Source organism: Manacus candei, unplaced genomic scaffold (assembly GCF_025592945.1).
Source record: "Manacus candei isolate 608988 ecotype Guabito, Panama unplaced genomic scaffold, ASM2559294v1 h1tg000005l, whole genome shotgun sequence".
NCBI classification, from domain to species: Eukaryota; Metazoa; Chordata; class Aves; order Passeriformes; family Pipridae; genus Manacus; species Manacus candei.
Window position 1 is genome coordinate 20,870,354 of NW_026138053.1, and position 26,808 is coordinate 20,897,161.

A 26,808-nucleotide genomic window follows, 5' to 3' on the forward strand; every position below is an offset into this window, starting at 1 on the left:
TCTCTGCTAGGAAAGAAAAAGCAGAATTCTATAATCTTAAAAGAGAATGCAATAAATAAAAGTCTAACAAGGCAGTCAAGCTTTAGAACTCTGTCTCTCCTGCTACTAGTTCTGTTCTCCTTGTGTAAATGGAAATCACATAATTTAAAAGAAAATAACTTATAATGAGAAATACTTTATAAAGAAACTTTCTTAACAATGCACAGGAAAGAGAAAGAAAATGTTACAGTCCAGAGTCACTGCAAATTTAATAACTTGACAATCCTCTGTTGCCTCGGCCTAACACTTAGGACTGATTGAAAGCCAGGCAAACTTCTGAAAACGACAGCTATGTCTGAAAATCCAACAGTGAAAAGAATAATTCAAACATAAAATGACAATAGCAAGAAGTCAACAGCAGCTTTCCTGAAGGAAACACTTGGATGCGGTCAACAATATTCTTTTCACCATTATGGACTGGAATCACACGGCTGCACAGCCAGACTCTCACATTTACACTAAGTAGGACTGAATGTTGGTGGAGGTTTTTGTGGTTTTGGATTTTTTGGTTTGTTTGTTTTGAAGGAGTAGTAACAATTGGCTTCTGCTGTGTTGAAACCTTGAGAACAGCAGTATCAGGCAAATAAGAAGAACGCTCCTGGAACACAACTTAAAGGTCTAAACTTGGAGCAGCACAGAGAAACTTGACTTTGCACCTATACTGAGAGATGCACGCAATGGGTCACAAAAATGTTAAACCTTCAGAATTAGCATCTATTGCACACTTTGAAATTACAGGACAAACAAGCACGGGAAAAGGATCATCTCACGTAAAGCCACCAAAAAAAATGGGGGAAAAACAAGGTCTAACATCCAAAACAGTTTAGTACCTACAACACCCTATAGAACAATCACATCAGCTCAAGGTTTCTGTGGACCCCTAGTGAGTTGCAAGCCATATACATCAATAAACATGTATTTAAATATCCAACACTGGCATAAGGAGAGGACACGAGATACCTTCCTAAGCATCAAATGACATTTGGGCACAGGATTTTTGAATCCTGAAAAATCATTTAAAAATTAGGTTGCTCAAGATGGTATGACAGACTGTACTTGGAACAAGATGGTCTGTTGCATGAATAAGATACCACTAGCAAAGGCACACATTAATAAATGACATTATTAAAGTGTAAAAAAAAAAGCTCAAGGGAGTAATGTGAAGGAAATGAATAAAACTACGAAGGTAAAAGTAGAGAAGTTTTAGCAGAGGACAGAGCTCTGCATTGCTGAAGAGAAGATACCATCTCTAACTGCCATCATGAAAGGCGCAAAACCAACAGGAAGGAAACAGCAGTCAAGGACAGTAATTGCAAGGAGTTCATCTCCTCACCTCAAAACCACTTGAGCAGTTGGGCATGATGGATGCACTGCCAAGTAACATGTTCTTCCACTGTGGAAGTATCTGGGACGTACAAGTCCTACTGCAAATGACATTCTAACGCATTTCCTGTGCACATCACAGAGCTTGAGGAATGTCAAAGATTTCTCTGTCCTGCCGAATCAAAGCTGCAGTAACAAGACACCCATTTGAGAGGGGACTAACAACTCCTGACTCAGGGCTGCCTAAGCAGTTCCACTGACTGCACGTGGAACTGATTGTGTGCTCTTCAAGAACAGCACAATTACCTCCCTCCTCACATTTACTATTAAAGCAATCTAAACCATTCTGGCAGCAAAGCCTGTCCCATCTGGCATGAAAATTTTAACTAAGTCAACGAGAGAGGCATCCTGATACACCCCATCAGAAATAATGATCCATCACAAGAAGCAGAGAAATTTGGCTGCAACTCAGCAGTTTACTTAATACATGTTAAAATTTCTAAATTTACTCTCTTAGCTCTACAAGCTTTGAATTGCTTATGCTAAGAACAAGACTGATAATGGAAAAGTTCTGTATGAAACCAAGCACATAGTCAAACAAAAAGCAGTTCACCTCTTTGCTGCCTAAACTAAATTCTCATGAATACTGTAGATAGACAATAAGCCACAATCCTGATGCAACCAGAGGAGGAGTCCTGCGAAGCCTTTCTATGGTTTCAGTACCTCTGAGGAAAGAGTAAACAGGTAAGACACAAAGACAGAAGCTTAGAGACATTGCCTCTTTTGGCTTTGTTTCAGTTTTTAGCCAAAACCACCACTATGCCCATTGTTACATGCATCATACAATCCTGCCTTCCAAAATTCCTAGCCAACCACATGTACAGTCATAGAGGGCAAGACATGGAAACCCTACAGAAGGACAGAAATCTGTCAGGTTCGACTTCATGTTAGGTGTTACCCATCATTACTAACAAATGTGGATACGATGACATAAAGACTGCAAGTTATTACACCTTCAACTTAAATAATCACCTTTCTTTTCCTTCAGACTTCTTTCCCAAAAGCCCCAATACTGCAACCTTTCCATAAACATGTGTAATTCCAAGTTCTTACTAGAATTACTGTAAAAAAAAAGTGTGTAAGAAACAAAAAATGCCTTACTTTATTTTTATTGATCACTATTTCTGGTTGTAATCTCCTTTCTGCACTGAAAACTTGGGAGCCACAACTTCATTTTGAGGGGAATTAAATTAAAAATCCCTTAAGGAACAAATTCATCATGCAAGTGATGTGCATCGTTCAGTTTTAAGCAAATGACAGTACCCTGTTGAACAGCATAAGAAAACATTAATGCCTAATTATGGCTTTTGAAAACCACCTGCACTCTGAGTTCCAGTTAGACTAAAATTTTAAAGTTACAGTTCTACAAGAGAATACCCTAGAAGTAAGTCAGATCTTTGCTATTTCTAAAGTTAAGTTGTAGCTGAGGAAGATACCTCCAATAACTCTAGGTCCTTTCCTAAGAAATCCAGATGTTAATGACTAATTCTACATAAACTTCCATAAATGATGTATCAATACCTTCCCTAAGTTAATCTCATGATTGAAATACATTCTTTCCACCACCCACTTGTATTTCCAGTGCTAGGCTACACTAGCTAACTTGGTATTACTCCACTATTTTTAAACTACAGATTTCTTTAAATACACCCAGAAAACTGAAATACAAAATTAACTCCATATGTGACTAAACCAAATACAACAAACCAGGAAGTTAAGGCACATAAACCTGTCCTAGAATGAAGAGCATGATAATGACAATTACCCAGGTAGAATATGACCATTTCAGGCATTTCATAACCACATCACAAAAGAACCTTTCAAATGGAACAAGACCCTTTCAACTGACCTGAACTGCAGTCCAGTCAAGTCCATTTCAGCACTGACAGAATCCCCACCACCACATTCTCAGAATCACATGACATCGAAATGGATTTTTCAACATGATTAATTACAGATAGAAACATTTTTTCTCTGTCAATCATCTAATGTCTTCTTTGATTTCTGCTCAGAAATTTCTACTCTAAACTCATACCAGTGAGCTGCTTGACAAACTCTTCCTGCCATACAAAACCTGTTATTTTCTGTTCCCTCTTGAACTGCACACATGCAGTAAAAGCAAAAAATACACCCACCTGTTTAGTACAGATGTTGTCTGCATGGGTTGTTTACTAGAACCATGTAATTTGTCATCTAGGACACAGACCATTCCTTTACCTAAGCTTCTTTTTGTAAAAGAGTCCACAATTTTGGTACATTTGAACTGTTACACTTGCACATTAATTTCTTTCTCTACCTTTTATTTCATACTGTCCAGTTTAGATATATACTATTTTTAACTCTTAATAGGAAATGTTAATAAAAGGGAAACTACTTGGCAAATACATGAGTTTTGAAGACTTAAATTATTAACAGAAGCAAACTGAATAAATACTAGTAAAATTATTCATGGAAGGGTTGGTTTGGTTTTATATTTTTTGTTCCTTTCTTTCCCAAATTCCCTTGGCTTTTGTTATAACAATTAACTCCTCATGGAAGTTAGTTTAGATTATTTTTCAATGTTGAAAAAGCTAGCAAACATCCTGCTTTGGCTTTTTTTCTCCATCCTGCCATGCAATTGTCAATGAGCAGTAAGTAGTAAGTAAAATCACTGCATTGAAATATAAGTACACCGAGGCCACAACAGGGCCAAGGACTTCAAAAGGATATAACAGAATATATGACCAAGTTTTCCATAGTAGTTTCATACACAAAAAACCACCCCCATAAACATAGATGCATTCACATGTAGAAATAATTTCTAATAAACAATACTTATAGACTTTATTACTTGAAAAAACAACCTTTAGGTCTAGTTAAAGCTGGTTTTTTTCTTTTCTGAGGTTTGCAAAGCAGAGGAAATCCCCTAGTCTGAACTTCATGACTCGTCATTTTTGGTTCTCTTTTTTTTTTTTCTGAAAGAAGTATTGCAATCAACTTACCCTCTTTGCCTTTAAATCTTTCCTGATCATATCTGTTGTAGGCAGCCGGAATAGGTTGCTTATTTCGTAAAGTGGGATCCTAAAATAGATTAAATAAGATTTGTAAAACACACTAAAAGCTATTTGATGGTTTGTGAACTTCATAAAGTACTACTTAGAACTACTCAATTGTATGAAATCAGTTCACTTTTGTAGGTGTTTCAATGCATTTGAAAACTTCTGATGTTTCCCTTCAGCATCCACTTACAATCTTACAGAAACAGAGTTTAGAAGCACGTACTGAACGCAATGAGAACAACGTGAAGCCAAACTAAAGTAGCAGTAACCAACTACATTAGCTAAAATCTGTAAGTTTAATGAAATCACTGAGGTTTTGTTATACTTAAAAAATTAGCAGGGCGGGATGGGGAATAAACCAACAATTCATGATTAAGGCTTCAGCCACACAAAATTTTCCATTTCAGCTTGATTAAGCTAAAATTTTGCTAAATAAAACAAATAAAAACAAATTTTGAGGAAAAAAGGCATTCTGTGGAAAAAAGTTTTAAAAAGCGCCAATCTGGAGGCACACTCAATACCAATTCAGTCTTTTTTGTGGATAGCTTAGTTACATATTCACAACTATTCTGAATGGAACATTTGAATAATGCCATGCACAACTTAAGAAATTCAACACAAAGCAAATATTTAAATGTTGGAATTTAGTTCTTTGTTAAATGCAGTAGCAGCAAAAACAAAACCAAGTATGATTAAACAGCTTTTCGAACAGCCACTGAGTTCAAGAATATATTAGGTTTAACAGAACACAATAGTAAACACCACAATACTAAACAAATCCTGTCTAATACCTAGATAGACTTAAACAACAAAGCTCTAAGTCTGTCCTCCTGATTTATTACAGGCAAAAGAAAGCTGGTTCGAGCTGTTCCCACTCATGAGTCATGCTCCAGATTCTTAAACATTTGCTACCCTATCTGTCAGAAAAGTAGCAAAACATTTCGTTTGAAATGGCAGTGCTCTCATCTAATACATTTTTTGCACATCATGCAGGATGTCGCTAGTGTTTGATAGCTGCAGAAGCTGGCACTAGCACTGTAGTCTCTCAGTAACAAGAGCATATTGAAGAAGTTAAACTCATAGATTCAACTCTTCAAATACCAATAAATGCGACTTAAATCAAAGAATAACTATGAAGTCATGCTTGAAAAATGCGCATTCACTGGAAATAAACCCAAACAAATTGCGTATCTAGTAATGAGAAGACACTGTACTCTCACTTTTGGTGTCACAGCCCCCACGTTCATCAAAGCACTGCTCTTACCGTTGGGGCTGTGTTGGGTGCAGGTCTTTGCTCAGGTGCTCGGCCTTCTTCTCTGGCTTTAACTGATTGAAGAATCGCAAAAATGTTCTTGGCAAAGTTCTGAAAAACATTTTACATACTCATGAACCTTCCTGACCATCCACATTCCACAGAATAGCAACACCAGTAGAACACATCATTATGTTTCACAAAAAAACCAAAACTAGTCCACCAATTTTCTAAATAGATGTTTTCTGATTAGTCCTGTGTGAGAAACACAGTTTTAAAGCATCATTGCTATCCCCTATTCTTTAAGGTCCAAACCTGCTAAATCTAACCAGCCTTATTACATCACAAGGTAAACCAAATTCTTCACAAAGCACTTGACATCTCCTTCTCCCCTCTTCCCTACTGTGCCCTTACACTCCCTTTGGAAATCTTCATGCTGAAGCAAGAAGGAAGAATGTTCACTCAAGATTTCCAGGACAAGTCTCATCTCTGAAGCCCAGGCATGAATCCACTAATGAGAGCCTTGGTCTCCCGACAGAGTGCCTTGGGCACAGCCCGTCCCTCGGACTGACCCTGCGTCACAAGGTTTCCTCCACCCAAGGATGTGCAGCTACTCTCAGGGAAGACTCCTTAGGACCCTGGGGAGGCCAGCCCTCCCTGGTCCTGCATGGAGCAACTGAGGCAAGACAGCCACACAGCCACCTCCTGCACTTCCAGCAAGGTTCCTGAGCAGAGCAGAACATGCTTCAACTGGTTGTTAATGGTTCACAGGCATGACCCCATCACATTGGGGTGCAGTTCTTTTAACATTCATCTTGAATTATGACTTCGCTCCAATTGGCACCAAGTAATTTAAGCAGTAGAGCTTTTCATGTTACACTGCAAGAAGCAAGTACAGAAACCACATTACCAAGTCCTTGATTCAAGGTAATTCCAACACCTTCTTGCAGTTTTGTCAGATAATCAAGTCACTGAGGCACAAATGAACAAAAGATAACAATCAAGGTTTTAAAAACATATTCCTCTTGATAATGTTAGTAGAGCTGCTTTATTCTACACAAAAATGCAAATGCTAATTTAACTTTTGAAAGGTATATGCTTTTATTACCACTCAATAGGCATTTTAAGCTATAGGGTTAGGTGTACACAATGTCTGTCACTAATGTCAATTTTCAGTCATGGTTCATCAGTAAAAGAAACCTTTTATCAATTAAGGAAAACAGCTTTTTTTTTTCTTTTTTTACTTGTGAATTACAAGATAAAGTATTCATAAATGCTTACACTCTTCCAGAGTACTGAATACTAACAATGAAGTGGTGTTAATACCACCAGCCTTATGAAACAAACACAGGAATTACAAAACAAAGACTTCTGGGGTGAATTTCATAGAAATCATTTAGAGAGAGTTGTACTGCAAAGCTTCTCTAAGCCTGTTCACTTGACCTCAGTCAGCATGTTGTCAATCCACTCCAAGCCAGCAAGGCAGGAACTGGAAGACCACCAGAAGCCACTTATAAAGGCAAAGCCATTCCCTGAGCAAACCCAGCTCTTTTGACAAAGTCTGAAAGAACTCACACAAAACTGTATTTGAAGTTTTTTTCAGTCTGAAAAATCCTGGGAAAAAACCCCAACTTTGAAGAGCTGCGAGCCATGCACGTATCAATGATACAAAGATACTCAAAATCAGCTCCCTTCTTCAGAAAATAAGTCTAAACTACACACTTCTACTGGAAATTCAGAGATTTATCCCCGAGTGTGGACTGAGCAGCATATCCATCACAATTCTTGTCATTGCTGTGCTTAATCCCATACTGTCTCTAGGAAAAAATGAGCTACTCCATCTTCTCAAATGCACAAGGAGGAACTAATTAACAAGAGAAGGAATTTTCTAAGAGTGATTGTCAACCCAAAAGCCAAACTTCTTCCAGTAACAAGGGAGCTACAACCAGCTTTCACATCCGTATTTCATTCATAAAACCTACAGTTAACATAGTCTAAAAGTGAGTTTAAATTTCAAATTATGAATTTTTCAAAAGGCCTTTCAGCATCTGGGATTTTAATATTCGGAAATGGCACATCCTGGACCAAATTTTAAATTATTTCAGGTAAAAAACCCCCAGGATTTTCTCTCATCTGCTGAAAACAAGTCACTAATAAGCATGGAATTAGAAAAGGTTCCTGCCGATGTCTTTTTTTCCACAGCATGAAAATGCAAGTCCCCCAAGGCCACATCTAATGTCTGTTTGGAAGGGGAAAAAACCAGCAGTGTTTTAACAAGCACTCAAACAAACATCATCTTCTTGCTGTTCACTGGCGTGGTCAGGGATGTGGGATTACATTAATATGACAGAAAAAAGATTGAGCAGGATGTCCACTGCAGGTACCAACTGATTTGCAAAGCCCCACACAGTTGCAAGACTGCTAAGTTTTCATTGTTTATACCTTCAGAGATCAGAATATGAACATCCCCCAGCTTCTGCCCTAGATTTAGTTAAACTTAATAATACATTTTCATTACCAAAAACTTCTGATCTGGGGGACAGAGCAGAAAAGAAGGAAAAAAACCCACAAAACCTAAAAAAAAACCCAAAACCACCCAAATATTTGTTTCTCTGCACTGTCTTAAGAAAACCTGAAAATGCTTTAAAAACAATCCTTAACAAAATCACTAGTATGTAAAATGATAATTCCATCAATTCTTGTTGTTAGCCAACAAGAGCATTGGTACTGCCATGAAAGCTCTCTGTCAATTCAATATCTACATCTAATAATAATTCATCACATTGCAGAGGAGATAAAATGTTTAAGCAGCTACCAAATCAGGTCTTTGCTACTGCCTTCAGTCAATCCTTATCATACCAGATTTTCTGTAGAAGGCCCACTCATGCACTAGATGTAAATTAGTAGCCAGATGCCAATCAGGAACAGCAGCTACAGTCAGATAAACAGCCCATCATCTGACAGAAAGGGAGTCACAGGTTCTTTGGGAAAACCTGCAACAGCATGTAAATTCTCAATATTTACTGGCACAGATGCTCTATCCCTTGCCAACATAGTGACTAACACACACCAAGTCAAGTTACTATCACTGGTGTTAATTTAACAGGCTGTTTGCAGAGAAATACCAGAGCCAGTGAGCTCAGCCTGCTCTGCCGAGGAAGGTTTAATGAAGTCTCATCACTAACTATATTTCTTTCGTAATAAAAATATTTCCATGTAAATATATCAGGGTTTATTCTAAAAAAAATTGAAATCTTCATTCTTCAATTTATCTTTAATTTCTGTTACTATCCATAACCCCAATGCTTATTTACAAAGACTTCCAGTTACTACAGTCACTACATCATGCTACCAAAAAAAAAAATAATCTTTTTTCTAATAATGATCATCAAGGATAAATATTGATTTCAGCTTCATAGAAAACAATTCTTGGCAAAAAAACTGAAGAAAAGTATATTTCATCTCAATCATCTGAACAAAAATAAAAGTTGAAATCTAAAACTAGAAGCATATACGCTTTTACACAATATGGTTTATAGGGCTTGAACTTTCCTACAGCTAAACTGTAACCAATTTTTAATCAGATTTACATTCTGGTATTTCACTGCAGAGAGAGAGGAGTCATAAAACCTCAAATAAACTCTTATTTGAGCTGACAATAAGGATTTCTTGTTGGGCATGCATCCCAGGAAGATCAAGAGCTCCAGAATGCTATAAACATTGTCCAAATTATAGTAGGGCTAGACAAGGAAGATTTGAGGCCCTACCACACTTCTCTACACATTTGCTTGATATGCTCAGACATACTGCTAAATCCTTTGCAACCACTGACAGACTGAAAGGCATGATGCTGTACCAGAAAGGCAATACTCCCATCACACATTTTCAGTAATTCCTATGTACTGCATGGCATAAGAAATGGAAACAGTATTCAGATGGTCTCATAAAAGTACAGCAGAAATTAAAAAACTGTTCATAAGGAACACAAAATGATGAACTGTATATTTAGAGGAAAATATTTTGCACATCTAAATTTAAAACACATTTAAATCTGGAATTTAAATCAAAAAGTAAAAAAAAAAAATCACTTCAGGCATCACTCTCCTATGCCTCAGAAAATACATCTTCAATTTGCAAACTGTTCACCAACACTGAAGTTGATCTTCTCTCCTCCTTGTTCTTCTAATTCAGAGGTAGTGCTAAAGCACTGCATTTTACATGGTGTGCTAGGCTGCCCTCAGAATCAAAGGTTGAACATATGCAAGACTGATATTCAGGGACAGTCCCAAACAACTGCAACCCTGAAAACGTATTGGTAGAATGTGGGTGTGAACTATTAGTATTCTCTGCACTGTGCTTATTCAGATCATAAAAATTTCCACCTTTTCTGACCCAGCATCTTTCCTCACCTTATACAAGAATCCTTCAGATAACACAGCTGGAAACAGGATCCTGAATTACACAGGAATGCTGAAGGAAGTCTTCCTGTTTGAATGACATACACATGCACCCCTCCCATTGCCCTTATTTGCTTTCATGTGAAGAACATGTCAAATGCACAAGATGCTCAGCTGCACCAGTAAAACTGTTACTAACTGCTGGTGGAAAAAAAAGACAAAAAAAATCAAACACTCCCTTTCACAAAAAGTTACTCTGGGCATTTCTTTATGTTCCAGTCAAAAAGTTAACTGAATTACTACGATAGTCTACTGCAGTGAGCTCAAAACACAGAGATTAGCCCTGTATATTTGTGGACTATGTTTTCAGTAAAAAGCTCCAATTCTCACTTGTTCCATGTTATCTTCACTAAATTTTTAAAGCAAGGGTATTACATGAAAGACAACTGAAACATTTAATTTGAAATAGTAGAAAGGTTAATTCAGAGGTGTGAAGGAGCAGCAACACTGTAATAGCCTGAAGATACAGCACAGCATAAAATCTACTCCAAACTCCCAATCCCCATCATACATAATCCCAGTTTATTTTTCCTATGAATGCAGTATATGGAAATACTTTTAATAACTGTAGCAGTAGTGCTTAAGGATGGTGAAGTTACTTTACAGATGACCTCAATTTTCTTTCAGAAGCATAATGCTTCATTTTACAGATTTTTCTGTCAAATCCGAGGTACCTATATACAAAACAAGACTTACTATTGCTCAGTATAAACACAGTTTTTATAATCTGGCCCATCTTTCCTTAAGTGGTATATTGAAAATGTCTGCACCAGTGCCTAGCAGCAATAAACCTGTCTGTCCAGTTTTACTAAGTAAGCTGATGCTGGGTAAAGTGGGGTTTGGGAACTCAAGGCATACCATGACACTTGTGTGTAGCCATTCTAAAACCATCCACCTGTTCCATTTGAAGGCACTAATAAAACACTAATTCCTATTAGCCTGGCACACCTTTTCTTTTTCAACCGTGCTATTAAATTCACCACTACTGAGAATTTCAGGAACATGGAACAATTCTGCCACCTAGAGTCCATACATAAAGATGCTTTTACAATCAAATGATTACTTATAAAATATCCAAAAATTTTACTCTCAGACCTTTTAGCTGTCAAAAATGATAAAAATATTATATTAGTCTTGCTATCAATTTGTTTACTTTAAATATCTTTTCCAGTTACAAGATCATATAAAGAATTTACTGAAACTGTGATTACAACTGTAGTACTAATCTCCTCACAGGTGACTTCAGTAGTAAAAATGCTCAAAAGGACAAAAATATGAGAACTGAAAGTAACTGAAGAAGTGATTTCTCACAACATTTACTTCAAATATGATAGTTACTGTTAAAATAATCAGGCCTACAAAGAAAATACATCAATTTAAAAAATAAAGTCTGCAAATACTAACTGCAATTGTAATATATTCCAGGTGACAACAAAAAATGAAAATATATGACCACCACCAAGATGAGATTCATATGGGGAAAAATGAAAGGTTCTGCTATTTAATACTTATGCACAGGAATAAAGAAAACCACAGAATAATAACATCCTGGAATAGTTCAGAGCAAGACACTGTATCAGATAAATCTGCAATTGTGGGTTACATCCAAGGTAAATGCCACATACCAGTAAAGTGCTAATCCCTCCAGCCAGCTCAGCTATAAACTCCAATCATCTGCACAGTTCTGGACCTCTCATCACCACACACACAAACATACTCAGAGGTTGGGGGTGGGACAGTGGGGAAATAAAAATCAAGATTATAGAATTTAATACATAAAACTCATAGTCACGATCTATGAAATTAAGTTAGAGTTGAGGTTATTCCCTTCTGTATTAATGCCTTTTTTAATGGATAAGGATATACTGGGCATCAAGTAACTTTTTCCAAAGAAAAGTATAGATTACAACATGGCTGCAGTAATTAGAGATATAAAATCTGAAAAACTGTGAAGGGTTAAAAAGCAAAGTTGTTTATTTAATCAAATTGCTTCTTATACAAATAAGATACCCATGCTTTCAAAACAAAACTTAAGGAAATGTGCTGGATAGTCTAGTCTAAGTCTTTCACAACAGAGAATACAAAAATAAGGATTAAGCCAGGAAAATATTTTATTTTATGCATATAAATATATGCATAAATATAAAAATTGTTTTTATATTTACAAAAGCTGTAATTCAGAATATTGTCTTAAACTTTTTGTAAATATTAAGCAGGGAAAGTTTAGCTACCCAGATTGTGAGAGAACTGACTTTGTCACTCCGCAGCAGAGAAGCAACAGCAAGAAATAAACCAGACCATTGCTCCAATATTTCAACCTTGACCTAGCAAGTAATATGCACTTAAAGGAACTATCTTACACTAACAAAAAGATACAATTTCATGATGCAAAGGTTATGAAACTAGAGGGACTGAGCTTCACATAGAACTTGGTATGGGATCAGAGTCAACAATTTTTCCATTATAAACAGATATCTGCATAAGGAGCCCACATCCAATCCTTCTTTGATTTTATACACAGTTAGCTCCATTAGAAAAATATTTACCTCAAATTCCAATTTTTCATGGTCAACTTATATGGTTCCATTTCGGTGCTTTTCCCTAGAACCTATCCAGGTAGGCAATAATGTTAAAATGCCATACAGGTCACTCTAGACTCCTGCCTTGCAGTGCCTTCAAAAGACACAAAGCTCAAGGAAGACAGTGGAGAAAGGTTTTACATTAACGTTAAAAGCTGAGAAATCCAGCAAACCAGCAGTTGGCCCAGCCCCAGGCAGCTGCTGCTCACAGATATGTAAATGTGTGTGTGCCTGGACACACCTACATGGAGTGTGTGTAGCCCTTGCTCCGGCTTTGCAGCTCAAGAGATGTAGCAAGGTTATGTGGTACAACCTTTAGCCTTCCCACACGTTTGACAGGATGGATTATGTTATTTCTCCTGTACATGGGGTCAGAGTTCACTTAAGCAAAGGTAATTCCAGTAGACTTGCAACTGTAAGAAAATATGACTGAAGAGTGCTAGCCAAAATTTCAAGTTTTAGCAATAATCTGTAGCACATTCCCGTGTATTGAGTCTGGCTGAGATGGAGTTAAGTCTCTCTTTGCAGCCCCTGTAGTGCTGTGTTGTGCCCTGATAGCCAGAAAGGTGTTGATAACATTTGATAACACCCCACTGTTTTGGCTACTGCTGAGCACTGCTGGCACAGCACCAAGGCTGTCCCTCCAGCATTTCCTCCTCACCAGCAGGCTGGGGGTGGGCAAGATCTTGGGAGGGCAGACAGCCAGGACAGCTGACCCAAACTGACCCAAGGGATATTCCTTACCATATGACATCTGCTCAGCAATAGGAGCTAAGAGAAAGGGGGAGGAGAGGCAATTCTTATTACCATATTTGCCTTCTGGAGCAACTCCTAGGTGTACTCAAGCCCTGCTTCCCAGGAAGTGGCTAAAGATCACCTGCTGACGGGAAGTAGAGAATAAATCTTTTGTCTTCCTTTGCTTCCACACACAGCCTTTGCTTTTATTAAACTGCCTTTATCTTGACCCACACATTTTTTTCCATTTTAATTTCTCCCAGTCATCCTGCTGAGGAGGGGAGCAGCTTGGGGGGCACCTGTCATCCATCCAGCCAATGTCAACCTACCACAGTCTACAAAGAAAAGGATGGAAGATTTTTTTTTTAAAGAACATCTGAAATGCTCAGAGCTCACTATTCCTATGAGAACACCAGTTAGTTTCAAAAAGTTATAAATTCACAAGGCCAGTATTAGTGCATTTCCAAGATTCCAGCTTTAAGATTTCTCTACACACAAGCAGAGCATGTTTAACCCAGCCCACCCAGTTACCATGCTGCTTATCTAAGAGATATTTCTGAGCAATCTATGAGATTAAAAATAAATAACTAAATATAAATCAACTACATCAGCAGTCACCGACAAAACCACACTCTCCAAATACACCTGTGAATGCTGAAACTCCTGCTCAGTCTACTTTAATTTGTTCCCACAGGGAGAATTCAAGTCCTAAATACATTTACAGTAGAGATGCAATGAGGAGGTTTTGCCTTCAGAAAAGATTGCTGTAGCCTGCTACAGGAGATTATAAAAACCAAAGGACTGTTCAGGAAGGAAAGCCAGAGGAAGGATGTGAAAGGAAGGAATCAAGTACAGACACAGGGGCTTTTTCGAGATGTTCAATGGTTTGTTTTACAAAATGACCAGATATTTATCTAAAAACATGTCCAAAACAGAACTGAAGCCTGTGCAGAGAAGTAATGCAATACTTAACATTCCAAATACTTATGATGGTAAATATTCTATGTATGGATTCAAAACTCTAGCTACCTGAGAAGATATCTAACTTCGTATACAAAGGTTCTCTCAATAACAAAGTTATAAAAGTAATGTTTTGTTAGTGTTTTCCCCTAATATTTGCAGTTTAGAAAGTGTCAACACTAATTCTGACATATATTCACCAGACAATATCTCAGTTCAAACTGGTTTAACATACATAAAAATATGGTGAACTTAAACTACTCTCCAGAAGCAAGTGCCATAGTCAATGGCATGACCAAGAACTCATTCATGATTAAGCAACTGAAGTTACTGTGTCTGCTTCATACAAAATCCATCAGTAGAAACACCAGTGAGACACTTGCAACACCTTATTTAAATATCAATGTACAGATTAAAAAATTTTCACTTTTTCTCCTTTAAATTTCTCTCCCTACCCCTGTACTGTTCCTCTCCCACAGCAGATACAGTTGTATTGGGTCTGAAGGCAGCAATTCCCTCATTCTGACTTTTGTGTGTGTTTGTGAAGGTTAAGAATGAGAACTGAGCTGCATGAAGAGTGAGGACAAACAGATGAGACGAATTTTAAGCCCCCGACATTTGTGGCTGTTAAAAGAACGGTAAAGGAAGTCAGAAGCAGCTCTAACATGAAGTGCTTCTATTGCTTTTGAAATCTGACTACATTTTCAGTTGGTTAGACTGTCCACAGACTCACCAAAACAGCAATGTTGTGTTGTAAGCCTTCAGCCAAACCTAAAATTAAATTGCTTTAAACAACATACACTCTCAAATAGTTCTAAAATTAAGTTACGAGAGGGAAAAAAATCCTTAGACTAAACAAATGCAAAGTGGCTCTGAAGAATGGTTACATAAAAATGTCCTATTATTCATAAAAATCAAGAGGACTACACTACAGACTTGGGGAAAGCCAACAGATACTTAAAACGGGCAGTGCAGGATGACTCATCCACTAGCAATTAAATCAAACACTGTATTTTCAAAAGAAGGTTGAACTGCATAAGAATCATACAGAAAACTATAGAAAAATACCTCAAAAGATGTTCTAAGTCAACAACATAAAAATAAGCAAGGATACAAACTGCACATTCTAGTAATCTTAAAAACAGAAGAGGACAACTGAACTGACGTGTCTGATTTTACAAACAATAGGAACCTCACAAAAATCAGTACAAGCCAGCCAGGGATCAATGCAACATCTGATCAAAAGAGGGTAACCAAGGGGGTCAGACAGATAAAGGAGCTGTGTGATGCATTATAGAAACCCTAAGAGTCAAATAAACTGTGAAGGACAACCACTGAATGACAGTAAATGGGTGACACCCTGTCCCAGATCACGAGCATTAGGGCTGTATTGCCAAAATGAACAGGACAGGATAGAGACTTCCTAACAAGAAAACACTAATTAGGAGAAATTCCAATTACTCAGTGGGTTGGATAAGTGTCAAGAAGGGAAGTGATGTAGTGATTAATTTTTTTAGCTATCATAACTAATGGCTTCTTGGAGCAATGGGCCAAAGTAATCACCAAAAAAAAAAATAAAATCTCTGATTTAGTCCATAGCACACATTTTAGAGAGGCAGTGCTGAAGAACATTCTACAACAGCAGTATCAATGAATTCAAATTCAACATTCTTGTAAACAAAAAAACCCCACAGCCAGGTAAAAATCCATCACTATGATTTCAGCAAGGGGGGCTATGTAACAATGAAGACACTATCAATAAAAGCAGCACCTAAAAGGGCAGAATGCAAGTATCATGAGAACTTTTTAAGATGGTAAAAAAGAACATTACATCACTGGAGACTTATTAAGAAATCCTGGAACAGTTCTATAAGGCACACTTTAGAATCAGGAAGTGTGTCCCAAAGGAGAAACAGTAAATACTTGAGATTATTGCCATCTACACAGAATTTGGAGGAGCACATTGCTGAGGAAATCAGTACTTTGGTCAAATACATCAAAACCAGAGGAAACTTGCCAGAAAGCTGATTGGCTAAAGGGATTCTCTTTTTACTGTGTCCTGATCTTCCTAGTGTTTCCCTTTTGCATCTTAAGCTATCTCTGTATCTCAGTTAACTATGGAGAACACTGGGAAAGCTCACAGACAAGAGTGTTTCTCTGTGGAAAAGAGAGGCTGAGGAGGTGCTTTGGCCTGAAGCAATTTTTTGAAAGAAAACTGACATTTAGGAGCGCTCGGTCTTTGTTACCATTCATGCAGGAATTCCAAAGAAATTCAGATATTGCAAAGGCACACACTGTGTGGTATGTAAACTACTGCTGAAGTCAATTTTGGTTTTAAACATTCTAGGAGGATTCAAGAGACTGCAGATAAATGCATACAAAGCAGACAGTGAAAATTTACAATAAAAAGAATTATCAGGCACATTGGCAATTCAAGTATCATACAGAAGAGTCAAAACAGCATTTGCAGAGCAGTAGCATGCCTTCCTGATCAAAATTCTTTACATGAACAGGCGAGCAGGGAAGGAATGATTTGCCTGAGACACTGTATCTGAGTTTCTTAACAACTTTTGAGAAGGTTTTGCACAAAGGTTCTTGAAATAGAAGAAAAAGAAAGAAAGCAGAAAAAAATCCCACATAAATAAAACCCCGAACACGCATCAAAAAACCCTTCCAACCCACCTACAAACAAAAATCCTGAGCTGTTCTGAGATAATCACAGCCCTCAGTAACATGTGATGTTTCCCCATCTACTTACTCTCACTGCTACTTGCTTGAAAACATAAACATTAACATTCGATGATTTCTGTCCAAGCTACCAAGAATGTTCCTGCAATCCTGCACAAACCGAAATAAAAGATTTGATGTTATGCCTATCATATTCACCAGGCTGCTCAAAGTAACTGCATGCTGGAGTCCAAGAACAAACTCAACCTCTGGTTCCTTGTCTCTCTTTTTCCTGTGATTATGTTTTGCTTAAAATCACTACCTCATCTCACTATTATTACAAGGATGTTACACTAAAACATTCATCTCTTTTCTCCAGTGTCTTAGCAAGTTTCACTTAGAAGACATGTTGAGATAGGAATGCCTCCCAAATGAATGACTCCCAAAAGGAGGAAGAGCTACCCAGATTCCTTCAGTACAGACCTTTCCAATGACTAAAACATCAAGCAGCAAGGTTGCTACAAATCTCACAGACCCAAAGAAGCAACACTAACTCTTTATGTAGCCCACAGGTACCTGCCACATAGTTGGGAATTACCCCCCAGTTCAGGAATGAATTTTTCTACCAAGCCATGGGACAATACAATAAAATTGAGAGCTATGTAAAATACTGTTAAAAATCAGACAAATGAAAACTGACACCTCGTTTACTTCTTAACATTATTGTCCTGTGACAGTACTTAAAAGAAGTAGCAAAGGCAAATGATTCAATTTGACAATAACCTAAGGAGAACAGACATTTGCAATCTTCCAGAACTTGACTTACTGCTTCCTTGAGAAATTTAGTGCCAAGTATCTCTGCAATAAAGAAAACCTAACTGTCCAAAAAGAGCAAGCTGTGCTTGCAACTATGTTCTGGATGGCACATAACCAAGTGCAGTCGAAGCCATGGATTAAAGTAGCATGAAGGGACAAAAACATAGACAAAAGCCTTTTCATGATAACACTTTCTGGTTTTCTTCATTTTAGCATTTTCCTGCCTTATTCCTTTGGTGTTTTCCACAGTGTACTTTCAATGTACATGTGTTGTTACTTCTATCAGTTACTTCTCACTTTTGTCCTTTTCAAACCCACAGGTACTTTCATAGAGGCCTCCCAACTGTAGGGCCCAAGCCAGCTCTGTTTAAAAGGACTTAAGTGATTACTTGGTATCTTTTAAACAGCTGAAGTAAGTATTTTGAGATATAACTTAGGCTCACTGCAACATGATAAGAACAAACTTCTCTGTCACTCCAAGCCCACCTTTACATGGAACACTGAGCATAATCCTCCCCAGCCATCCCTGATTAACAAGTCAGATACAGGAGATTAAAAAATGCAGTTTGTCACTGGGATTGTAGACCAGCTTGGTATCCAGAGCATTACCTTGCCTGTGCTTTGTAAGATTGTAGTTCTTGTCCTCCATACTCTCTCCCTGCTGACAATATCTCTGGTTACATCCACTTCAGCATCAACAAAACTTCTCTGTTTAAGAGCAGTTATGTCATCATCTAGATCAGTTTTGATAGTAGATCTTTTCTTTGCCATGATTTTTGCCTTGATAGCAGCAATTTTTTCCACTGACATGGCTTCAGACAAGGACCTAAATGAGCAAAAATAACAGCAGAGACTGAGCAATTACACAAACAATTCCTCTGAAAGAACTTGTGAATAAATAACTTCATTCTGCCTAAAGTTCATGGCTATGCTATAAACTACAAAATAGCAAACTTATATATACTGAAAGACTATGAGCTTGGCATTGCTGTTTTGGGCATGAGAATCAAACTTCTGACAAAGACTCCATCCAGTATTAGCAAAAAAACCATCCAAAAATCAAAACTATAACATATAAAAGTAAAGAACATCAAAGTAAAGCGTCAGGACTAACACTATCACTTCTAACATCATCTGAATTTCAGCTCCCTGTTATTTTTAGTGGATAACCATTTTGTGTCCAGTCAACCAGTCTCTGGCTGCTCTGAGCCTTTCAAAGCATTAATCTAAATTTTGGCTGAGGTGCTGTTGTATGGACTTGGTCACTTGGAAGATGTGTTACCTTCTCAGAGCAGGCAGGCCAACAAAAAACAGATGGTAGTAACTTTGTCACATTAATCTGTGTTTGAGGGAGTTCAGTTGAGTCCAAGAGTGCAATATCTTTATCTGTTTGCTTTTAATTGTAAAAACAGAATTTGGTTGCCAGTGAGCCCTATTGTTTTTCAGGTGGGATGAAATAAAAAAGACTGAATTGCACAATCCTAACTGTCGAAACCCAATTTTGTGTTAAGGGGAGGTTTTTTTGTGAGAACACATGAAAAAAATTAATATAAGTACTGGATATGAAGTATTCTCCTTTACAACTAAGCTATTGGAAAGGGAACTTCTCTGCTTTGCTATTGAACAAAGTAACAACAGAGTCAAGCATGGAGTTCAAACTCACTACCTGTAAATGTTGTTTGTACTTTTTTAAAGGGACAGTCTTTTACATCCAGCATTTCAAAAATCAGTAAATAGAGAACATAAAGTAATTACAAACAACACTTAGTAATCATCACTGTAGCACTGCCTCACAACTCCAAAAATAAGTTGTGATACACTCAAGCTAGCATCCAAATAATTAGTTTATATGAAACAATGTGTACTTTTTGATTTTTTTGATCTTATACTTTCTGATCTTAAGTCAGGTATGACAATGACATCCTTTTTTTCCTAGTTTCCTTTGAAGTACGCCTGTACAAGAGACAGAGAAGAAAAAGTAATTCAAAATATGTATTTTTCATGTGGTTAGGTCTAATTATGGATTCCATAAGTGACTCGAATCTGCTCTATCATAAATGTTTGAAGGTCTGACTCCCCAGACGTTACTAATGAGAGGATCTAAGGGAAGAAGAATTCCACTGAGAGCTGTTGGACAGAAGTAAAACTGGCTCCCTTGAACAGCACAAGAATTGTTATCCATCCTATAATTAAGCATTATCCATAATAAAAAAAGCAATCCTACCTGATCTGCTCCGTTTGCACGATACCTTCCTTATGTCCTTCCAGCCGAGCTGCCAAGCGCTCCTTGTCAAGGCGCACGCACTCCTCATCCTGGAAGGAACAGCACTGTTTAACTGGACTGTTTCAACTTGTGTGCATTCTCTCTTAAAGAATAACTACAACTAGAATTAAAGCTGTTCAGCACTATTTTCTGTACATTTGCAAGGACAATCTTTATTTCCCTTTTTTTTTTGATCGGTGCACTAGCATTAACTGTAGAGCTATGGGAAATTTCCTCTCAAGAACCACTAAGTATAAATAAGAAAATGAAAAGGAAACTACCCTTCCATTGTAAAGAGCCTCACTTAACAACTGAGAACAATAGAAAAATCACTCAGAGAACTTAAAGCTGGCAAACAATGCTCATATTCAGGTAGAACAATACAAATCCACACATATACATATTTAAGGCAAATTTATCAGACATTCAAGTTTGTCCAGATATTTAATCAGTGACATTTTTAAAGACAAGAACTGCTCAGAATTGTTGTATCTTGATGCAGAACTTTTAGAAATGGTATTCCTAGTAAAGACAAAAAACAAGTCAAGAATAAGGAATCCTCTAAGTTACTCAAGCCAGGTTTGAGGCAGATATGTAATTTGAGAAAGCAGCAGAGAGATGTAATTTTATTCCATCTTTTCAGCTTCTTAATGTCAATAGTACTTGTGTTCAACCTGTCTCATTTCCCCACAAAACTAAAATCAGCATCAAGCCCATCCTATTGCTAAAAGGCTGTTTGGAAAGGCTGAAGCACAGCAAAAACCCATGGCCATACATGAGGAGAGACTTAGAATCTCTACACTGAGGTGATCTCCCATTAATTTAAAACAGACTTCACAGACACCGAGTTGCCAGAGCAGCAAGGAAACAAAGAGAAGATGGCTATAACCTGACACTTATATGCAGAACTCTTGATTATCCAAATTATGGTGGTGAAGACAATACAGTTTCAAAACATACTGGCATCATAACCACACAGGGTAACACAGAATAAAATCTATCATTTTATAGATCATCAACAGGTCATTTCACAGCAATCATCTGCTCATGTGCCATTAAGAATGCATCAAGTTTTTATGATACCTATGCAGTTTTAGGTAAGCACAAGCAATGTTCCAATCCAACTCCTGAGTAAGCAAATTTGTGTATTTTGATAACTCTTCTTTTAAGAAGAATCATAAAGCCTCAGTACTCTGAAAACATATACAGATTTGTAACTCAGAGGAGACAACTGGATAGACATACTTTTCAAATAAATTATCAAGAAAAACTAACTAATTTTTTAAAACCAGGCAGAGTTAAGTAATGCAATGTGTGTAATAGACACAATGCTTCTATTAGAGAGGCACTTGTGAAAATACAGTTTAATTAATTAATTATCTAAGACATAGCTTCATAAAACAGTAATCACAGGAACAGCTTCATATACTGCTGCCAAAGGGACTAAGCCAGCAGGTAAAACAAAGTCTCCACTGATAGATATAGGACAGGCATTTAAGTCATAATGCCAACTCATGGATGGCAAATAACTGGAGCAAGTCATTACAGAGCACTTTTATTCCAGTCCCATCTTAGCAGACACGTTACAGTGCAAAGGGTATTTAAGAGATGTGTGGTCAAGCTTTCCCCTTTCATACTACAACATACATCCAGCAACCAAAATTCCACATTTAAATAGGAGGCTTTAATTCCAACTCCTTCCAGTTCACATTCACACTAAAAGAAGTATTGTGTGCACCCAGAGAACAGAGAAGTCAGAGGAATTTCTACAAAAACAAATAAATACTATAATATACCACTACCCCCAGTTTGTATTGATGACAGTTACTGTCATTACCTCTATTCTTGGTTTCTTGGCTTCTGCTAATATTTCATCTGCTGCTCTTTTAACTACAAGAAAAAGAAAACATTAAAAATGCAAGACTGCAGTAGACTTCTATAAAATAAAAAAGTTATTTTTTAATTAAATTGTACCTTGAGTGGACCGTTGAAGACCAATTTCAAGTGGAGCACTTCTGTCTATGCTTGATGAAGTTGCTGTAATCAAACAGAACATTTAGTTTAAACACAAAATATCAGCCATAATATTTGAGTCAAAAAGAAAGAGGGACAAAAGAAACTGCAACAATGGAAATTGTAACTAGATATCAGGTAGTAAAAGCAGTCAAACACTGGGACCAGTGGAGGGGAGATATTCACAACCTGTCTGAATATAAAGTTAGATCAGGTTGCTCAGGGTCACCTGGTCCTTCTTTGAAAAGGGGATTGAACCTGCTGGCCTCCTGTGGTCCCTTCCAACATAAATTAGTCAGTGATTCTGTGATCTCTATATACCACATAAAAGAGAGTCACAGTGCTAATTAGAACCTGGAATCAAGATCTACCAGTTTGTCCAGTTTTTTGGAATAAAGACAACTTGTTGGTCCCTTTAAAATACATATAAAAAATGGGTTTACTGCCCATATTACAGAAATAATCTCATATTCCAGGATACTTAAAATTTTAAGACCACAAATAAAACAGAGTATCCTACAAAGGTGATAGTTATCTTCTTCTCAGAGAAACCTCCTTATTACAAAAAATGTAAGATGATGAAATACTAGGTAAATCTGTCAGACTGACAAAGCAGTGATTTGATACGTTTTACTGAACTGAAGATTTTATCCCACACATTTCTTGCATTCAAGATCAATGTATTACTGAAAGCTTCCCACAGTCTAGAGACGGAAAAAACATACATGCTGAGCATTCTAACACATAACTGTTGAGGATGTTAATAATAATAATAAGGCAGCTCACTTCTAAATATGCATGTAGGAATGCAACTCTTGTCTAAGCATAATAAAAGCAATTAATTTCAGAACAAAATTAAAACCCGCAAGAAATAATAACCTTGTTTGAGAAGTCTGAACATATTCAGTTAAGATGCAGACTGACCATTGTTGACCACTCTTCCCCTCCTACCCTTCACTTGTGCCATGAATATGAAGCAGTAAAGTGCACTATGTGTCCAAGGCAAAAGAACACATCACTCACATGTTTCCCCATTTAGGTATGCAAGCAAGTCTTTCCTATCAGGTCTTCTTACCACAGGAATGTTTTCAGTCTGAAAAGACAGCAGACATGACATTAAACTGTTCTTCCCTCCAAGTCTCTTGCTGAAGATTTTTCACTTTTATTGAAAAGTACCCATTCACACAAAGACAGGAACACGTGTCCTGCCACCCAAGAAAGCTTTACTAGCAAGCTTCAAAATGCAGCTACATCCTAGAGGATGTTCAGCTACACAAAATGAAACATGCTGTCTGCTATAAAACTGAAAGAGAGGACAGCCTTTTTTCCCCCCTTCACTTCAAACTTGCAAATAAGATTAGCTTTTAACACACACACAATTCTCTGCCAGGAGTCTGTGTTGATACTTAATTTCTGTGTATCTCAATTTTCTTGTTCCAAGTACCTAAAACATGCAGCACTGCTGTGTCAGGTAACCACGTAGCACCTGGGAAGATGAAGTGTGGGCTCATAGAAAGCAGTCAAATGGAAATCAAAAGGACTTTTTCGATTGAGAATTCCTCTATCTTTATTTGTAGAGCTTATCCAGTAATTTCTCTAATTAGATTGCATATTTCCAAGTCCACTCCAAAGCTATTCTGCTGTATTTTAGTCTGTTCTGTTGATCTTTGCCCTCTCAGGCACTAAAGGATCATCTAGATTGGAATTGCACAACGGAACAGATGGACAAAAGTACTCTTTTGAAATAGTGCTGGAAACAAGTGTGTCCATAGAATATCAAGAGAAACACTACATTACTGTTAATATTTGGGAGACACACTCTTGCTGTAAATGCAACCTGGTGGTTTGAAGGGATAATCTGCTAGGAAGCAAACTGCCAAGAAAACTGCTCCACCTTGGCAGGGACTGTCACAGGATCCTTACATCGAGGTTTTTAAACTCTCACGTGCACTCGCACACTTTGGTGTGTATCTCTTTCCCCTTCCCCAGCCAAATTCATCCATCTCAGTGCTGCTATCATCCCCCCAAAATATCTACACACGGTATTACTTATCACAAGAAAAAAATCCAACGTTGTATGAGGTACTTACCGCGGCACGACGGACATACACAGGATGGGAAAGGTGCACATTATTGAGCAGGAACAAGATAGAATCCAAAGTGTAGTATTCCCTGGGCTGGCCCTCTTTCCCTGTCCTGTAAAACAGTGAAACAAAAATAGTAACATTTAAACTCTCCATCTCTGTTTCAAGCACACCCTTTTTTAGAAAAGATCTCTTTTCTTTCCAGATGACAGGTGAAAGAGCAAATAGTAATATTAATATCAGGCTACTGACAAACTGGGTAACTATCAATTGTATTAAAAAATACAGGTGAAGGATATGTGTTCCTGCAGTCTCTTTAATGAACAAATCATATAACCTATCAAAAATAAGCCAAACTAAGAGCTGGACGGGTTGTAAAATAAACAAGCGAGATCTGTGAAACCATGAGTACATATTCACATTTCACACATATTTATTCTGATTTTCGAAGGAACTGCCTTGCCTTATTTGGGACAGTCAGAGAAACATAACTGAACTGTGAGTGAAAAAAAAAATTACATGCTCTTCAGGTATAACAGGATAGAATTTTCACCCCTAGAAAAAGCACAGTGAAGAACTCAGAATATATAAATTCTATGGAGTCTAGAGAGCAAAGGGTTCAAAACAGTGCCAAAGGGTCAAAATAAGGAGCAACCAGAAACTAACTGCACACAAAACTAGCAAAACCACAACGAACTACAAAATCACAATGAGCTCCCATACTAAAGTCAGACCACATCAGAGCAACACAACAGCATCAAGTTCCATCTCAGCTTTCAAATAGCTTGTTTCAAAGAGACACCTTTTAAGTCTAAAAGGGAACTTGTTCCATGTCACGATTAGCAAACAAACCTCCCCACCAAACAATAAAACTCCCAGTTTCAGCTGGGCTCAAGCACATTGAACATAATTCCCTCCTCACGCATGTTCACTCATTATGCTGTTAGGATAAGATTTTGTAGGGGAAGCAATGCCTGTCCAAGTTTCAAAACAAAACCTACTCCCTAAATACTCCAGCTGCTCTGAGAAACGGAGCTGGCACTCAGTTTCACCAGGAAAGCAGCAAGAGCAGCAATCTCACAGCGACCCACCAGACCCTGGCTCCTCCACATTGCCTAGTCCCCTTCCCCAACCAGCTGGCTCACCTTAAAGCCTGAGGAAGACAAGCCAAAGCTATAAATTTTAAGACTGGTACAGATTTTTCATGAAACGAGATATTTCATGAAGAAACCCTTCCATTAAAACCCTAAGAAGGAGCTTTCCCTCTAAGTACAGCGGCTTTACTCGTGGCTCACCATCAGCACTGAAACACAACATGCACCACAAAAGTGCCAACCTCTCTGGGGGAAGGGAGAGGAAATAAAAAATACTCAGCCACAACATTATTGAACCTGAAAGAGCTACATAAACACCTACTAAAGCAAGGGAAGTGTAGGTCTGTTTTCTCAATACTGTAGATTTAATGCCACTACTGCTTTGCTTGCAATCACTTTTCTGAAATTAGCCAGACAGAAGTGTCCAATAACCTGTTCAGAACCCATTACTAGCAGTGAGGTTCAAAACATCCCCTTCCTAATGATGCCTGAGAAAACCAGTAAATGAATATCACACGGAGAGAAGGGATCCAAAATACCAGTAGAACTATAGAACAAAGGATCTTTCTACCAATGTTTCTTCCTTCCAAAAACTTGGCCTGAGTGTGGGGGGGGGGGAGGGTTGTGTGTATATTTTGCTGCTGGAGAGGAAAGGGAAGAGACAAAGTATCTTTAAACTGCTAAGAAGCCAAAACTTGGGTCCACAACTACAGCCAACAAAACTGGACTCCTCAGCAAGGAATTGTTTGAGTAAAGAGCAGAACAGTAACAATCCCTGATAAGGTGGTACCTAAACAGATTTGGAGCACTGGCAGAAACAAAAGCTTCCTCCACATAGGCTTGGCTTTGAAGTGAAGCCATGGCGGCCCGTGATGCAGCTGTCACTTCATTTTCAAACAAACACTTTAGGTTATCCTAGGTTGGAATAATTAATTATTTCTTTGCAATGTGCCATATACACTGAGCATTATATAGAAGTCCAGCTGGTCATCTATTCAAGTTTTAACAATATTTAGCAGTAAATGGCATAATTTAAAACAAACAAACAATCAAAATACTGAACCCTTACCTATTAATTTGAAAATACAGTATTACAAAGCCATGGGCATTGCCAAAGCTCAGCAGGGCACAGCTGGTACTTCATCACTTCAACCCCACACATAAGAGATCCCCATGCTCTAAGAGGATGTTTTATTAGGGGAACAAGAGATTGCATATTAAAGGGAAATCATCAGATGGAAAAGCAGGTGCATATGAGGAGAAAATCTAAGTCCAAACTGAGATTTCAGCATCAGTGTGTCCTCCTGCTCAATAAACAGAGAACTAAAAGCAAGCAGATCTGAGGGAATCAGATTTAATGAGGTAAATTTACAAACACCTCATTAAATTCACAAACATCCAAAGTAAAAACAGAAATTAATTCTCTTA

At 37.6% G+C, this 26,808-nt stretch overlaps 1 protein-coding gene across 1 annotated transcript in view; it reads right to left on the reverse strand.

Annotated features, from left to right (window-relative positions):
* Nucleotides 1-26,808, reverse strand: part of CDC73 (cell division cycle 73) — a 105,752-nt gene that overhangs the window by 75,657 nt on the left and 3,287 nt on the right. Inside the window, exons 2-9 of the mRNA XM_051804734.1 lie at nucleotides 24,293-24,398; nucleotides 23,226-23,295; nucleotides 22,164-22,226; nucleotides 22,027-22,079; nucleotides 20,151-20,239; nucleotides 18,536-18,752; nucleotides 5,725-5,823; nucleotides 4,404-4,482 (exon numbers count right to left, since the gene is read on the reverse strand). Coding sequence (XP_051660694.1) covers nucleotides 4,404-4,482; nucleotides 5,725-5,823; nucleotides 18,536-18,752; nucleotides 20,151-20,239; nucleotides 22,027-22,079; nucleotides 22,164-22,226; nucleotides 23,226-23,295; nucleotides 24,293-24,398 — 776 coding nt within the window. The remainder of the gene's footprint in view (nucleotides 1-4,403; nucleotides 4,483-5,724; nucleotides 5,824-18,535; nucleotides 18,753-20,150; nucleotides 20,240-22,026; nucleotides 22,080-22,163; nucleotides 22,227-23,225; nucleotides 23,296-24,292; nucleotides 24,399-26,808) is intronic.